Raw genomic sequence first — 18,465 nt, forward strand, 5'->3', positions numbered from 1 at the left:
GGGAGGGGGGAGGGGGAGGGGGAGGAGGGAGGAGGGAGGAGGGAGGAGCCCATCCAAAGTGGAAGCACATCAGCCCTGACCTCCCCCCTCCATCAGTACCACCCAGTCCTCCGGGCAGAAGTGTGTGTGGGTTCTGTGGACCTAACCCCTCCCCCCAACACTCCCGTTTACCTAAACCAGAACACTCTGCCCCTGGAAATTACAATACAGAAGACAAGAAGAAGGGAGAAGTCTCACAGGAAAGGACCAAGTCAGGCTAATATACCAGTAAACTCCACAGTATGGTCACCTGTAATTGTCTTCACCTGGCAGTGGATTTCAGGTTTATAAAATGGCGGGGGGGAATAATGGAAAAGCAATACCCACCCTTTGGGCCTGGAAGACCAGGTAGCGCATCATCCCCAGTGGGGCCTGGGACTCCCGGGGGCCCTGGGGGTCCATCTGCCCCTGGCCGTCCTGGGACTCCGGGGAGGCCCTTCATTCCAGCGGGTCCAGGAGGCCCCATGTCCCCTTGTTGTCCTTTCCAACCTGGGGCACCTGTGACAAACCGCAGTGACAATAGTGTAGGAAGACTGGGAACTGGCTTCACACACGGGCAGGAAAAAAATCCACGGTAGCTTAAATTGTGTATCTGTGGCCAAGTAAACGATATTTATCAGCTAAAATCACAGTAGCGACTCTCCATCAGTCTAAGTACATATTTTTCTGGCTGCTATAAAAAGAAAGGCAGATTACTTGAATAAATATTTCCCAGTTGAGATGCATTATAAAGTCTTTTAAAATGGAAAATGGATAAGGGTAAAGAATTTATATTTACTCGTGGGTGGGGAGAGGGTGGGAACTAATAGAAGAAAACATTCCGGGTGCTTCTTAAAGCTACAGCCAAGTGAATTTTGGTCAAGCTGTTCACTGTGTAATGAGAGAATTATATAGGAATCAACGTCATCTAGAATTATTGGTGATCAAAAAGAAAGCTGTAGTGGCAGGGTTTGCTCCAATCTCGTTTTGATCGTTTGAGAGGGTGTATTCTTGGATTTAGATAAACAGTAGAATTTAAATAACAGGTGACAATCTGGATGGTAAAATAAAGATCATATTGGAAATAGCCCCCCAGCACCTTGTGTTGACAGACACTTTCTCATGGGTCTCTTTGATGTCTTGCTGGGTATTCCAAGAACAGAGGGTCCTGACCCATCCTCACTCGGGCTATTTCTCAAGGTTGTGTTGACAGCGAGCAGCCTGACAGATATAGTGCCTCCCCCAGTAAGAAAAGCAAGCTGTCTTGCAGGTTAATGTACAGCTGTTGTATCTCAGGCTCAGAAACTGCAACCCACCATGTGTGCGGCATCCACTAGCCCCTCTTATATCACCCCAGCGATATAAGGTGACACAAGGAAATGACACAAACCAACGACAGCGACACTTGGGTGAAACAAGGAAATGACACAAACCAACATGAAACTCATGCTACTTGCGGTGCCATAAATAATCAAATCCTTTGTTTCTGACCCAAGAATCTTGCTTCTGTCAGCAGCCGTAAAAGAGCAACAGGTGAGCTTATTCCTCTGTAAGTAGGGTAAACCCCACACCTGTCACAGTTCTTGACACCTGCCGACACTTACCTGGACTTCCTGGAGCTCCAGGGAGCCCTGGTGGCCCTGGTCTCCCTGGAGCGCCTCTTTCACAGGAATGGCCGGGTGGACCTGGGATCCCTGGAAACCCAGCACTTCCCTCTCTCCCTTTGGGACCTTTGAGACCCGGGAATCCGGGCATGCCAGCTGGCCCTGAAATGATACAGTTCATCTGTGACACTGAGGGCATAACACTACATAGAAGGCCTACAGTGGTATTCATGTATATCAGTACTGGAGGTAAACATTTTGATCCCGGCTCTGGGCTCCAATGAGTTAAGCCTCTGAATGGATTTTCTTATCATAGATGATAGTGAGCTCCAAGTGCACGGTAAAACCATGCATTGCTAAGAGAATTACTAGATAAGGTTATGTAGACAATATAGAAGTTGCTTATGCAAATTAAAAATCCACACAGTTCTTCCTGATTTTCATTAACCTCTAACATTGCGGCAGGCTTTACACCAAACCACCACAATGCTTGCGTGCCCAGTTTGTACTGTCTGAATTTGCATTCTGTAAATGATTTCATCCCTCCAACTCTCAAAATTTGTATTTATTGGAAAGATAGCATCATGATCTTCAGGGGGAAAAATGTCTTCCATAATTCTACACCCTAACCTAAAAATCTATTTTATCGTTTAATGTTTTCATTGTATTTTGGTTCATATGTTTGCATTTTTAAAATAGTAATCCCAGTGCACTGCCAATTGTTGGGTTATTTCATATTGCATGTTAATATGCAAATGTTTTCCATTTTATTGTAATCTTTGCAAATATAATTTTAATTGTTAAGAGCTGAATAGTATTCCTTTGAGTGTGGTGTGTGAGTGTGTGTATGTACGTATTACTTAGCTCTCTTTACTGTTTTCAATTGTTCCTCTACTGTGAATAATACTACAACAGCATTTTCGTACTAACCATCTCCTGTTGAATTCTTCCCTTAAATACATTTCACAAGTGAGGTAGTGGGATTACTGGGACAAAATTATTTTCATTGACTCACATAATGTATTATCTTGTTACGTTCCAATTAAATGGGTTTTTGTATATGAATGCTTCTGACTTACAAACTATTGGATAAGCTCTCTGAGGACAAAGAATGTGGCTTATTTCCCCGCCTTCCATCTTCCCTGTACTATTGTACTATCATAGGTACCTAATAAACACTGGACCATCCATCATTAGAAAAGAACCAGAACACTGTAAAAGTCTGATCTGGGGTCCACTTTTCGTCACCATCCCCCAGGGGTTAAAGTTCAGACTGGACTGCTGGGCTCCACCCAGTTCTGATGTAATGAATCACAATTTCCGAGATTGGGGCCCAGAAGATGGTGATGTTAATGACCCCCACCTCTACCCCTGTTTTTTGGGGGGTGTGGTATTTTTAAGTACATTAAAATCTGAAAACCTCTGCTGGGGATCCTGAAGAATCCATAGCGATTTCAGGAAAGAATGTGAACCTGTGCCAGGGCCATCTCCCCATCTTAAGTTTCACTGCCCTGCCTGCTACCCCTGCTGGAATGAAAGTCCCTCTATCCTTTCACCTGTCCAAAGAACACAGCGTCTGCCAGGACTCAGCTCGTGCCTAGCTCTCCCCCAGAGCTTTCCTTTGAATGCCAGCCCACCCTGCTTTGCCCCACGGAGCTGCTCTTCTCTGACAGCCTGTCCTGCCCTCCTTCAGCCTGGCAATGGCAGTGGGCAGGTCACCCAGTCGCTGCCCCTCAGAGCTAACATACTGTCCTGGAGTCCAAAGCAGGCAGGTGTCTGGTAGCTGCTGAATCAAATTGAACAGACTGAGCCACGGTGAGCTGGGTTTGAAAACAACCAATAAAATGCAAAGGCAACACTGCAGGTGCAGGTTATTAGAAATGTAACCAATGTCCACGTATGAAGGAAGATGCCTGACTGAAAATTTTACATTCTAGATTTTTAAGGCAAGATAGTGTAGACACCCTTCAGGAACCTGTTCCAGAACCGAGCTGGCTTTATGGACCACAGGAAGAGAACAGCCCTCATACCTGCAGCCCCCGGTCGTCCGGGATCACCTCTGAGTCCTTTTGACCCTGGTATTCCTAAAAGACCCCTCTTTCCTGGGGGTCCTGGGTAGCCAATAGCAGAGTCTCCTGGAGGTCCTTTCTGACCATTCACTCCAGGTGAACCTGGAGAGCCTGGGGGCCCGACAGGGGAGGACCCCTTTTCACCTCCAAAACCTGGATCTCCCATATCACCATGAAAACCTATTGAACAAAAAATTGTTTAAATTGTTACATGTACAGATATAGAACCAACACACATATAAGACTACTACTTTGATAAAAACACATTGTTTTAAAATACAGGTATACCTACTAAAATTAAGAGTAACTTAAGAGGCAATATTGTTTTTGCCACCTTTTGTCAGAAAATGAATTGTAACTCCGTGTTTCCTATAAGCCAATGACGTTTCCCTAATTGCTTTCACTTACCGACAGTCTGTCTAGACTGAGCAGTTCCTACAACATAATATAATATAATAGCCTATAACTCATGCTCCAGGTTTAAGGAGCCCTGAGACATCAAAAAAGTATCATAACCTAGAAGTTATTGAAACATAGCTAAGAGCTTCCTATATCAAGAAAAACCATTCCCCCACCATCTAGGGATCCCTGGGCCATTTGCTGACTAAGATCATGAGACATTCCTAAATGAAAAGCCCTTATTTACCAGGTGGACCAGGTATTTCTGAGATTCCTGGTTTGCCACGTTGACCCTTTTCCCCATCCAGACACCTCAACCCAGGAGCTCCCCGACGACCTGGAAATCCCTTTGGACCTAAACAAAAACAACAAAACACAGACACAATAAAATACAAATCAAATGAGAACAAAATAAGATGATTTTTAAAATAAATCTATGTTGGGCTTCCCTGGTGGCACAGTGATTGAGAATCCACCTGCTGATGCAGGGGACATGGGTTCGTGCCCCGGTCTGGGAACATCCCACATGCCGCAGAGCGGCTGGGCCCGTGAGCCATGGCCACTGAGCCTGTGCGTCCGGAGCCTGTGCTCTGCAACGGGAGAGGCCACAACAGGGAGAGGCCCGCATACCGCAAAAAAAAAAAAAAAAAAAAAAAAAAAAAAAAAAAAAAAAAAAAAAAAAAAAAAAAAAAGCATCTGCAAAAGGAATTGAAAATTTTTTAAAACCTTCTGTGTTTTCCTACAAGGAGTTCTCTAAGCTAAAATAACTTATAAATCATGAACTTCAAAGGAGATGCAACTGCTAGCTGAAACTTTGAATGTTCACTTCCCTTGAGGCTGAAGCTGCTGAAAGTGACCATGCGTGCTTTTTATCCATCCATGACAAGGTACCAGCAAATGTGAAGATGAACGTACAATCAGTCAACCAACCATTCTTCACTCCACTGATACAGAATTATATTTCCACAACCTTGCCACTGCCTTGTGGTGGGTGGCCCGTATTTCCCACACTTTGATCCGGGGCTTGGCCATGTGACTTGCTTTGGCCAATAGGATAGTAACACCATGAAGTAATGAGAGGTGTGAACAGTGCAAGTGAAGCTGGGCCCCACCCTCTGGCATTTCTGCAACCACAGAAGCAGAGCACACCCTGGCCTCACAATGAGATGCCCGTTGCAGACCTGACCTGACCCAGGACCAGGCACAAAGCCGATAGAGACCATCTTAGATCAGCTGAACCCCAGCCAACGACAGACCCATAGAGAGAAAATAAATATTATTTGTTAAAGCCCACTGCAATTTGGAGGTTGTTACACAACACTATTGTGAAAGCTAGTGGTTACAGAGGGCAACAGAGAGTCATTCATCATTCAACGCTTAAACACTTTTTGTGTTGATAGTTACGTAGAACAAGAAAGGTGACCTTTAGTGGCCACGCTAGTACTTAACAGGTCAATTTAAGTGAACTCTAAATAAATAAAAAAGAATTAGACAAAATCCCTTATATAGGTCTAGGGTTTAATTCAGCTATAAATATGTGACTGAGTCAAGTGCAGTGGTTGTATGAAAGTGTAATCAGGGGTGTAGATGCATGGGCATTTTTCAGAATATTTCTGGTCGGGTATTTGGGTCTCTTGGAAAGCAGAATAGAGTAAAACTTATAATCAGTAAGCAAGTAATCAATTTTCACTCTAGGGGCACAAGTAAAGAAAGAAGCTATAGTTTTAAAATGCTCAAAAGGCAATCATTTTTGCTGATATGTGATCAAATCAAGGTAAATGTTGTTGCACAGAAATATTATTCAGAGTGGGTTTGGTGGACTGGGGACCCAAGGGGAATGGCTACAAATGGTGTTTCCCCGCAGTCCCTCAAAACTTTATAATCAGGGTAGAAATATCCTAAATAGTTCCTGAGGATTTGCTACTGGTATAACTGTCTTGCCAGTTCTTTTAGTTGGGAATGTGTATGACAGTAACTTCTCTTTGATCGTACCTGGAGGTCCATCAAAACCTGGCGGGCCTGGCCTCCCAGGGTAGGTTACGTTACAAGGAATTGTATCACCTGGAATGAAAAAAAAATTGGCATTCACATAATTGATAGTCCAATGCAAGGTGAATCTCAGCGACAACTCGATCAAGATACTTCTTCACACGGTATATGTGGAATTCAAAGGAAAAGACTCTTGAGTCTCATTAGGTCACTTGAAATACGTTTATTTTGAATTTCTAGAAGATCTGTCCTGAAATCTGAACTTCAACTGTCAGACAGTAATAGAAGGGGAATAAGAAAAATATTGATTCCAAGGAATATCAGTTTAATAACCTACAAAACATAATGGATGTATAGACCCATTGATGTCTAATACAATGGAATCAGAAGCTTTGATAAATCATGAAATCGCAGCAAGCATCCAACACTGAGTTCCCAAGATTTGACTCCTAGCTTGGATGTGGGGGAACTGCGCAAATGAAGAGACTGGGAGAGATACTAATAACAGCTTCCGTTTACTGAGGGCCTGCCATGGGTCAGGTGCTTCAAATATATTGTCTCTGGGGGCTTCCCTGGTGGCTCAGTGGTTGGGAATCCGTCCGCCAGTGCAGGGGACGCGGGCCTGAGCCCTGGTCGGGGAAGATCCCACATGCCGTGGAGTAACTAAGCCCATGTGCCACAACTACTGAGCCTGTGCTCTGGAGCCTGCGAGCCACAACTACTGAGCCCATGTGCCACAACTACACGCCTAAAGCCCGTGCTCCGCAACAAGAGAAGCTACCGCAATGAGAAGCCCACGCACCGCAACGAAGAGTAGCCCCCGTTCACTGCAACTAGAGAAAGCCTGTGTGTAGCAATGAAGACAAAATGCAGCCAAAAATAAAATAAATTTATTAAAAAAAAAAAATATATATATATATATATATACTGGCTCTTATTTTTCTAATGACTTTGCAATGTGGTTTTGTCATCCTTCATTTCACTTGATAAAGAAAATAAAATTTCAAAGTTGTGCTCTGAGTTTTCCTCTCCTTTAAAATGGAATGTTTCCCTTTTATAACAGAAATTTCATCTCATAATGTATTACACCATAAGCTCTTAAATAAAAAATGTACCATATGAATAAAAATAATGTTATATTTTGATGGCTCCAGACCATGATCTTAAACCATATCAAATTCCAAGGTATTTGTCTTTCTATGTTGTCAAAGCAAGAACCAAACATATTATTATATTATAAAATTTCACAAGTAACTATGTAACTCGTCATATGCACATATTACAAAAGAGAAAATTTTAAATCAATCTTTTTCCAACCTTTTTAAAAGTTTTCAGCTATAAAACTACAAGTCACCTTATTGTTTGAAATCCAAATAACTGTCAAATATATTTAAAATCCCTCCTTTTTTTCTCCCTAGAATGCCTACAAATGGGTTTTCATGGACAATGCTACATTTTTAAAATGAAATATTAGTGTTTTTATTCAAATAAAATGCATAATCCCAAAATATAGTAAAAAAAGAGAGATTTTGAATATATACATGTATGTAATTTTAAGAGTCATATTGTCCACATTGATACTGAGAAATGAATGAAAGGCAATTTGCCAAACCAATAAAACAGCAAAGACATCTTAGCATTTTAAAGACTTGTTTTAAGTATTGATTGTGCTGTAATGCTTTTATTTGTTTGACAACATTCAAAGTTTGAACAGTGAACTGTGGGAATTTTATTTTAGAGGTTCTACCATAACTGTAATAACTTTGCCCAGAAGAGAGGCTTACTTTAGTTTCCATGATTTCACTTGACATTCTGCCACAAAAACATTCAAAATTACCTTTCTGACCCTTCCAGCCATCAGGGCCCCTCTTGCCTGGGCAGCCTGGAGCTCCTGGTTGCCCTCTCTCTCCTGGTGGACCAGGAAATCCCAGTCCCGGAGGCCCCCTAGGTCCTGCTCTGCCCGGGGGGCCTGGTAGTCCAGGAGGCCCTTTGTCACCTGGGGCTGCATCTTCATGATCTCCCTGAGAACATTTGCATCAAGAGTCAATTACCAACCTTTGAAAGGCCATGAACTCAAAGCAATCATTGTCACTGTAGGCTACAAAAATGCATGCAGAAAGCCAGTTAATTCTACAAGTTACTTAATAGCAAATGTAATTTTTAATGATTAACTAAGATTCTTCTTAATGTTTTACATACATATTTACAGACATATATATGCTCTTGATGTGTGTTTTATGACTCAAAAACAGAAAATTATATGTGTTATGTCTTAAATACAGAATAAGAAATTTTATTTAGAACCACTCTGTGACAGCAAATACAATAAAATATAGAAATGCATAAATTAAGGGAAGTAGTGGGCTTACAAACTAAATAAATTCTTATCTATTGGAAACGTTTTTTTCTGCATTATTGTAAGACACAGGCAGGGACTTTATCGCCCTCCACCTCTGTGGGCCAAGGGCTGACAAATCCTTTCTCCTCCTGCATAAGGATTTGACCTTTGGTTAAGGGTCTAGTTCTGCTCTTCAGGAATCTGCATAAAAATGGATGTCAACTGCGTTACTAGACCACATTGCTTATGGCAAAATTAATCCCTGGCTGCAAAACTTGCATGTGGTCTGGAGGAACTATAAAGACCTGGGTGGAGCCTTTGTCAGGGCTCCCTTAAGAGGTAGCTCCTGTAACTGGCAAGTTCCTTGTGGGGTCCCTGCAAGCTAGCTCGGTGGCGGAGATAACACTCCCGCGGAGGAGGAGGCTTTCAAGTCCAGGCTGCTCACACTTCTGCATATGAGAATCTCATTGCCTTCACCCCAACTGAATGAAAAGCTGCAAGGACTCCTGTGTACGAGGAACGCCTGACACTGCCCTGCAGGCAAGCTGAGGGTCACGCCTTCTAGCCTTCTGAGCTGCCTGGTCCCAAATGTGGTCTATGAGTCTGAATGGTTTCAGACTCAGTCTGAAACTCTAGAGAGAGTCCCCCGTCCCTAGCAGGTGTTATAGAAATTCCTCTCCCAATTTGATCTGTAAATACACTTCGGTTTTTCACAGTTAGGTTAGTACATGATGACACTTATCACTCAGTGACATTGGTTTCTACATACAGCAGTCCCCTGCTTATTCACGGTTTCACTTTCCAAGGTTTCAGTTAGGCACGGTCTGAAAATATTAAATGGAAAATTCCAGACATAAACAATTCACAAGTTTTAAACTGCGCTCCGTTCTGAGTAGCATGATGAAGCCGTCTTGCTCCATCTCACTAGGGACGTGAATCAACCCTTTCTCCAGCATATCCTTCAGTCTGTCACTTAGTAGCGTCTGGTTATCAGATCGACTGTAGCGGTATCGCAGTGCTTGTGTGCAAGTCACCCTTATTTTACTTAATAACAGCCCCAGAGCACAAGAGTAGTGACGCTGATAATTCAGATATGCCAAAGAGAAGTTGTAAAGTGCTTCCTCTAAGTGAAAAGGTGCAAGCTCTCAAGTTAATAAGGAAAGAAAAAAGAATCGTATGCTGAGGTTGCTAAGATCTATGGTAAGAATGACTTTTATATCTATGAAATTGTGAGGAAGGAAAATGAAATCTGTGCTAGTTTTGCTGTCACACCGCAACCTGCAGAACTCATGGCACGGTGCTTGCTAAGTGCTTAGTTAAGATGGAAAGGCATTAAATTTGTACAATAAGATATTTTGAGAGAGACACTACATTCATGTAAATTTTATTACAGTATATTGTTATAATTGTTTTATTTTATTATTAGTTGTTAATCTCTTACAGTGCCTAATTTACAAATTAAACTTTATCATAGGTATGTATCATAGGTATGTATGGGGTAGGGTACTATCCACGGTTTCAGGCATCCACTTGGGGTCTTCTTGCACCATATCTCCTATGGATAAGGGGGGGACCACTGTAGTTTCTTAAGTGGAAGAATGAATGAAACAGGGATTACCAAATCTAAAGCAGAGAGGATTATTTATATACTCAATATCCACTGAAAGACCAGAAAGCTATAAATACCATCTAACCCAACTTCCAAACTTCTGTCTCTTATTCACATGTATTTTATCAGATAGGATTCCTATAAAATCAGAACATGGTCCTTCCTTTTTACAACACTCTCAATGGCAGGCTGATTGATCTGGTGGAAATAGCATGTACTTGAAATAAGAAAGACTGGGTTTTCCCTCCTGCTTAGCCTACTTGATAGATTGTTGACCTTGAGTAACGTACCCTAAGCCTCCATCTCCTTACTGTAAACTCTCAAAGATAATTGTTCCTCAGAAGACGACAGTTAGGAGTAAAACATCTATAGCTCAGTTTGTGTGGCGTTACAAGCATTCAAAACTACCTCATATGCCAAGATATTTTAAGCTCCTGATTATGTCTCAGTCTTTTCTTATGAACTTCATCAGCTACATGTGGTCTCCACCCAAAACATGTTTGAAAAATGCAGCATTATCATTTATCAGTGGGACCTTCCATCAGCCAATATGTCTATCCAGTGGGTCTGCACTAGTTTATCCTTTCTTGCTTGCCACTCCCCTCATGTGCTTCGTCATCAGAGAACAGAACTGAAGGTAATTATCAGGACCTGTGTGCTATCCTCCACCCCACAGAGTCAACTGAACAGACCTGAAACCAGTGGGGGCTTTGTAGAGACAAGGGCCCCAGAAGGAAATAAGCACCACGAGAATAATATAAAGACAAGGGACAGAAAGTCTTGCTATGATGAACTGCCACTCGGGATTTTAGACCATCTGCAATAAGCCATACCTTTTGTAACAGCCATCTTTTTGTGGCAGGGAATCAAAGGTGACTCTGATTTACAGCACGTTAACACTTTACTGTTCAGCTTTTTTAAACTGAGAAGGGGAAAACAGATGTCCTGTGACCATGTAAGAGAGTGAAACTCTATAGCAGGAGAAGAATTATACACACCAGCGGTCCTGGGTCCCCTTTTTCTCCAGCATATCCATCTTGACCGTGTTGTCCCTGCTGCCCTGGAAATCCTGGGGGCCCATCAGGACCTCTTTCTCCTTTGTGCCCTGGTAACAAAGGCCGAAAGAGTCAAGCCCTTCTCAGCAATGGATGAAGTAGAAGGAAACAAAAGACTAAAGATAAAGGCAATGACCATGACCCTGGGCTGGTAGAGGTTCCTCTGAGTGTCTCAGTTGACTAAAGTCACACAAAGACCACCATGCAAAAGTCAAAGGGGAGATTGACAATTGCCAAACCCACTGAATATCTTATTTGGGAAATGTTTCTTTTCCTGTTCTGACAAGGAGGTTGTGTGTGGAGGTGCCAATCCCTACAACATCTTCTCTGCTTGTGTGACACCAAACACGGTATGCCATCCCCTGGCCATAGTGAGTGGGGGAATGGTCCATGGTTGGACCCAAGCCGCAGGCTAATCCAGTCCTTCCTGGACCTTTTTTATTCTAACTGGAGCAGAAAGAGGTAGAGCTTTCTTTCACCTCTGGCTGTAAGAACTTGGAACTACCTGGGGGCATGTACCCATAACCCAGAGAAAACCAGACAGGGAGAAAATGCAGATGGTGCAAAGATGCAAGATGCCGAGATAGCCTTCTCATGCAGTCGTCCCAGTGCAAACCATACACCTAACCTTTCAAATTTTGTTTAAGTCAATAACTTACTTCTCTAAAAACACCACTTCAAGCTGGGTTTTTGTCGCTTACAACCAAAATATTCTTGATTAATACAGGATACTATAATGCAGTGAATAAATGCTAGGCAAATCAAAGGAGGTCTTGTTTCAAACCCAATTCACAACAATGAGGATTTGAGCATAGGATTTAGGCTCAACATTCACACGACTCTGAAGGGCAGGGAGTATTTTTTTTAAGCAATCTCAACAATCCCAAATCTTATTATAGAATTCATCTGCAGTCACAGGAGAAATTAATGCAAGAGAATGGTTCATACATCATTCATAAACTGGCAGGGAGCTAAGTGATTGATTATGCTCACCTTTCACTCTTGATACAACCAGGTCACCTTTTTCTCCTTTGCTGCCAGGTGGTCCTGAGGTACCAGGTTTTCCCTTGGTAAAAAATACGAGGCAAAAAATCAGTTTAACTGTGATGGGTCAAAAGATATTTGTATACATCTAACCTCTCTCTTCTTTCCTTCTAAATCACCTGTTCTAGATTCTAGTTTGGTACTGTTGGTGTCATTCTCTTCCCCACCTTCCAAGGGGGGTCCTGCCTTACAAAACTGAGGTTCTTGAACTGCATGTGAAAGCTGGTGGAATCTGAGTAACGACTGTGCCTGAGTCAACAGAAATGTATTAAGGTCACTTATCTGGTGACCTCAATGATCAAGAAACATAGACAAGAATTTGGAAGGAGGTAAAAATGACTGAGCAGACCACTTGCTTTGCTTACATAGGTGCCACTTTGTCTTTTTTTCATACAATCTTAACAGCATGGTCAAGCAAGCTTAATTATCTTTTTAACTGGCCTCTATTAGTTCATGAGCAGTGAACTACAAAGAGGGGTAGAGGTACAAGTAGAGAAAGGACAATGGCAGCATCAAACAGTAAGAGCAAAGAAAAAGCCTAAAATGTATACAACAGGTATCAAAACTAAAGTGGACAAGATGGTTGGGAGCCATTTAATGTACAGAAAATACAACTCCACCCACTACTCAATACTCCCATTCAGAGCACCACCTAAATGAGCTCCAGAGACGGGCGCGAGCCGCGGCTAACAGCGCGGACCCCAGAGATGGGCATGAGACGCTAAGGCTGCTGCTGCCGCCACCAAGAGGCCTGCGTGCGAGCACAGGTCACTCTCCACACCTCCACTCTCGGGAGCCTGTGCAGCCGCCACTGCCAGGGTCCCGGGATCCAGGTACAACTTCCCCGGGAGAACGCACGGCGCGCCTCAGGCTGGTGCAACATCACAGTGACCTCTGCCGCCGCACACTCGCCCCGCACTCCGTACCCCTCCCTCTCCCCGGCCTGAGTGAGCAGAGCCCCCGAGGCAGCTGCTCCTTTAACCCCGTCCTGTCTGGGCGGGGAACAGACACCAGAGGGCAGCCTACATGCAGAGGGGGGGCAAAATCCAAAGCTGAACCCCAGGAGCTGTGTGAACAAAGAGGAGAAGCGGAAATCTCTCCCAGCAGCCTCAGGAGCAGCAGATTAAATCTCCACAATCATCTCTGGAATACCTGAATAGTCAACGAATCAACCCAACATTGAAGGGGTGGACTTTGGGAGCAACTGTAGACTCGGGGTTTGTTTTCTGCATCTAATTTGTTTCTGGCTTTATGTTTAGCTTAGATTAGTATTTAGAGCTTATTATCATCGGTAGATTTGTTTATTGATTTGGTCGCTCTCTTCTTTTTTTTAATATATATATATATATATATATATATATATATACATTTTTTCCCCCTTTCTCTCTTTTTCTGAGGGTGTAAGTGTATGCTGCTTTGTGTGATTTTGTCTGTATAGCTTTGCTTTTACCATTTCTCCTAGGGTTCTGTCTGTCCGTTTTTTTTTTTTTTTTTTTACGTAAAAATTTTTTTTCTTATTTTTTTTTTTTTTTAGTATAGTTTTGAGCGCTTGTTATCATTGGTGGATTTGTTTTTTAGTTTGGTTGCTCTCTTCTTTCTTTCTTTTATTACCTTTTTATTTTTAATAAGTTTTTTTATTTTAATAACTTTATTTATTTATTTATTTTTTCTCACATTTCTTCTGAGCCGTGTGGCTGACAGGGTCTTGGTGCTCCGACCAGGTGTCAGGCTTGAGCCTCTGAGGTGGGAGAGCCGAGTTCAGGACACTGGTCCACCAGAGGTCTCCCAGCTCCACGTAATATCAAACAGCGAAAGCTCTCACAGAGATCTCCATCCCAACACTAAGACCCAACTCCACTGAGCGACCAGCAAGCTACAGTGCTGGACACCCTATGCCAAACAAATAGCAAGATAGGAACACAACCCCACCTATTAGCAGAGAGGTTGCCTAAAATCATAATAAGTCCACAGACACCCCAAAACACACCACCGGATGTGGTCCTGCCCACCAGAAAGACAAGATCCAGCCTCATCTACCAGAACACAGCCACCAGTCCCCTCCACCAGGAAGCCTACACAACCCACTGAACCAACCTTAGCCACTGGGGACAGACACCAAAAACAACAGGAAATACAAACTTGCAGGCTGCTCAAAGGAGATCCCAAACACAGTAAGTTAAGCAAAATGAGAAGACAGAGAAACACACAGCAGATGAAAGAGCAAGGTAAAAACGCACCAGACCAAACAAATGAAGAGGAAATAGGCAGTCTACCTGAAAAAGAATTCAGAGTAATGATAGTAAAGATATCCAAATTCTTGGAAATAGAATGGAGAAAATACAAGAAACGTTTAACAAGGACCTAGAAGAACTAAAGAGCAAACAAACAATGATGAGCAACACAAGAAATGAAATTAAAATTTCTCTAGAAGGAAACAATAGCATAATAACTGAGGCAGAAGAACGGATAAGTGAGTTGGAAGATAAAATAGTGGAAATAAGTACCACAGAGCAGAAAAAAGAAAAAAAGAATGAAAAGAATTGAGGACAGTCTCAGAGACCTCTGGGACAACATTAAACCCACCAACATTCGAATTACAGGGGTCCCAGAAGAGGAAGACAAAAAAAAAAAGGACTGAGAAAATGCTTGAAGAGATTATAGTTGAAAACTTCCCTAATATGGAAAGGAAAGAGTCAATCAAGTCCAGGAAGTGCAGAGAATCCCAATCAGGATAAATCCAAGGAGAAAGAGGCCAAGACACATATTAATGAAATATCAAAAATTAAATTTTTTAAAAATATACAAACACATGGAGGCTAAATAATACACTACTAAATAACCAAGAGATCACTGAAGAAGTCAAAGAAGAAATAAAAAAAATACCTAGAAACAAATGACAATGAAAACATGATGACCCAAAACCCATGGGATGCAGCAAAAGCAGTTCTAAGAGGGAAGTTTATAGCAATAGAACGATACCGCAAGAAACAAGAAACATCTCAAATAAATAAACTAAACTTACACCTAAAGCAATTAGAGAAAGAAGAACAAAATATCCCCAAAGTAAGCAGAAGGAAAGAAATCATAAAGATCAGATCAGAAATAAATGAAAAAGAAATGAAGGAAATGACAGGAAAGATCAAAAAAACTAAAAGCTGGTTCTTTGAGAAGATAAACAAAATTGATAAACCATTAGCCAGACTCATCAAGAAAAACAGGGAGAAAACTCAAATCAATAGAATTAGAAATGAAAAAGGAGAAGTAACAACTGACACTGCAGAAATACAAACGATCATGAGATATTACTACGAGCAACAATATGCCAATAAAACGGACAACCTGGAAGAAACAGAAACATTCTTAGAAAAGCACAATCCTCCAAGACTGAACCAGGAAGAAATAGAAAATATAAACAGACCAATCACAAGCACTAAAATTGAAACTGTGATTACAAATCTTCCAACAAACAAAAGGCCAGGACCAGATGGGGTCACAGGTGAATTCTATCAAACATTTAGAGAAGAGCTAACACCTATCCTTCTCAAACTCTTCCAAAATATAGCAGAGGGAGGAACACTCTCCAACTCATTCTAGGAGGCCACCATCACCCTGATAAGAAGACCAGACAAGGATGTCATAAAGCAAGAAAACTACAGGCCAATATCACTGATGAACATAGATGCAAAAATCCTCAACAAAATGCTAGCAAACAGAATCCAACAGCACATTAAAAGGATCACACACCATGATCACGTGGGGTTTATCCCAAGAATGCAAGGATTCTTCAATATACGCAAATCTATCAATGTGATAAACCATATTAACAAATTGAAGAAGAAAAGCCGTATGATCATCTCAAGAGATGCAGAAAAAACTTTTGACAAAATTCAACACCCATTTATGATAAAAAACCCTCCAGAATATAGACATAGAGGGAACTTACCTCAACATAATAAAGGCCATATATGACAAACCCACAGCCAACATCTTTCTCAGTGGTGAAAAACTAAAACCATTTCCTCTAAGATCAGGAACAAGACAAGGTTACCCACTCTCATCACTATTATTCAACATAGTTTTGGAAGTTTTAGCCACAGCAATCAGAGAAGAAAAAGAAATAAAAGGAATCCAAATCGGAAAAGAAGAAGTAAAGTGTCACTGTTTGCTGATGACATGATACTATACATAATGATGCTACCAGAAAACTACTAGAGCTAATCAATGAATTTGGTAAAGTAGCAGGATACAAAATTATGCACAGAAATCTCTTGCATTCCTATACACTAATGATGAAAAATCTGAAAGTGAAATCAAGAAAACACTCCCATTTACCATTGCAACAAAAAGAATAAAATACCTAGGAATAAACCTACCTAAGAAAACAAAAGGCCTTTATGCAGAAAACTACAAGACAGTGACGAAAGAAATTAAAGATGATACAAACAGATGGAGAGATATACCATGTTCTTGGACTGGGAGAATCAACATTGTGAAAATGACTATACTACCCAAAGCAATCTACAGATTCAATGCAACCCCTATCAAACTACCAATGGCATTTTTCACAGAACTAGAACAAAAATTTCACAATTTGTATGGAAACACAAAAGACCCCGAATAGCCAAAGCAATCTTGAGAAAGAAAAACGGACCTGGAGGAATCAGGCTCTTGGGCATCAGACTATACTACAAAGCTACAGTAATCAAGACAGTATGGTACTGGCAGAAAAACAGAAATATAGATCAATGGAACAGGATAGAAATTCCAGAGATAAACCCACACACATATGGTCAACCTATCTTTGATAAAAGAGGCAAGAATATACAATAGAGAAAAGACAGCCTCTTCAATAAGTGGTGCTGGGAAAACTGGACAGGTACATGTAAAAGAATGAAATTAGAACACTCCCTAACACTATGCAGAAAAATAAACTCACAATGGATTAAAGACCTAAATGTAAGACCAGACACTATAAAACTCTTAGAGGAAAACATAAGCAGAACACTCTATGACATAAATCACAGCAAGATCCTTTTTGCCTCACCTCCTAGAGAAATGGAAATAAAACCAAAAATAAACAAATGGGACCTAATGAAACTTAAAAGATTTTGCACAGCAAAGGAAACCATAAACAAGATGAAAAGACAGCCCTCAGAATGGGAAAAAATATTTGCAAACGAAGCAACTGACAAAGGATTAATCTCCAAAATATACAAGCAGCTCATGCAGCTTAATATCAAAAAAACAAGCAACCAATCTAAAGATGGTCAGAAGACCTATATAGACATTTCTCCAAAGAAGATATACAGATTGCCAACAAACACATGAAAGGATGCTCAACATCACTAATCATTAGAGAAAGGCAAATCAAAACTACAATGAGGTATCACCTCACACCAGTCAGAATGGCCATCATCAAAAAACCTACAAAGAGTAAAATGCTGGAGAGGGTGTGGAGAAAAGGGAACCCTCTTGCACTGTTGGTGGGAATGTAAATTGATACAGCCACTATGAAGAACAGTATGGAGGTTCCTTAAAAAACTAAAAATAGAACTACTATATGACCCAGCAATCCCACTACTGGGCATATACTCTGAGAAAACCATAATTCAAAAAGAGTCATGTACCACAATGTTCACTGCAGTTCTATTTACCATAGCCAAGACATGGAAGCAATCTAAGTGTCCATCAACAGATGAATCGATAAAGAAGATGTGGCACATATATACAATGGAATATTACTCATCCATAAAAAGAAAGCAAATTGAGTTATTTGTAGTGAGGTGGATGGACCTAGAGTCTATCATACAGAGTGAAGTAAGTCAGAAAGAGAAAAACAAACCCCATATGCTAACACATATATATGGAATCTAAAAAAAAAAAAAAAGTTTCTGAAGAACCTAGGGGGAGGACAGGAATAAAGAGGAAGATGTAGGTAATGGACTTGAGAACACAGGGAGGGGGAAGGGTAAGCTGGGACGAAGTGAGAGAGTGGCATGGACATATATACACTACCAAATGTAAAATAGATAGCTAGTGGGAAGCAGTCACGTAGCACAGGGACATCAGCTCGGTGCTTTGTGTCCAGCTAGAGGGGTGGGATAAGGAGGGTGGGAGGGAGACGCAAGAGGGAGGGGATATGGTTATATATGTATACGTACAGCTGATTCACTTTGTTATACAGCAGAAACTAACACACCATTGTAAAGCAATTATACTCCAATAAAGAGGTTAAAAAAAATATACAACAACAAAATCCCAGCAGCCACAAGAATTCCTCTCTGCCGGGTATGTACTAGTTATTTTATACACAGTCTAGATCAGGGACTTCAACCGTAGA

General features: G+C 41.3%; 1 protein-coding gene across 1 annotated transcript in view; it reads right to left on the reverse strand.

The window, feature by feature from the left end:
• The window catches only part of COL4A4 (collagen type IV alpha 4 chain), a 120,339-nt gene that overhangs the window by 41,912 nt on the left and 59,962 nt on the right, over positions 1–18,465 (reverse strand). Inside the window, exons 22-29 of the mRNA XM_007467929.1 lie at positions 12,075–12,147; positions 11,025–11,131; positions 7,917–8,100; positions 6,083–6,151; positions 4,338–4,445; positions 3,653–3,871; positions 1,623–1,784; positions 367–537 (exon numbers count right to left, since the gene is read on the reverse strand). Of these exons, the coding sequence (XP_007467991.1) occupies positions 367–537; positions 1,623–1,784; positions 3,653–3,871; positions 4,338–4,445; positions 6,083–6,151; positions 7,917–8,100; positions 11,025–11,131; positions 12,075–12,147 (1,093 nt within the window). The remainder of the gene's footprint in view (positions 1–366; positions 538–1,622; positions 1,785–3,652; positions 3,872–4,337; positions 4,446–6,082; positions 6,152–7,916; positions 8,101–11,024; positions 11,132–12,074; positions 12,148–18,465) is intronic.

Source organism: Lipotes vexillifer, unplaced genomic scaffold (assembly GCF_000442215.2).
Source record: "Lipotes vexillifer unplaced genomic scaffold, Lipotes_vexillifer_v1.1 scaffold367, whole genome shotgun sequence".
In the NCBI taxonomy this organism is placed as follows: domain Eukaryota; kingdom Metazoa; phylum Chordata; class Mammalia; order Artiodactyla; family Lipotidae; genus Lipotes; species Lipotes vexillifer.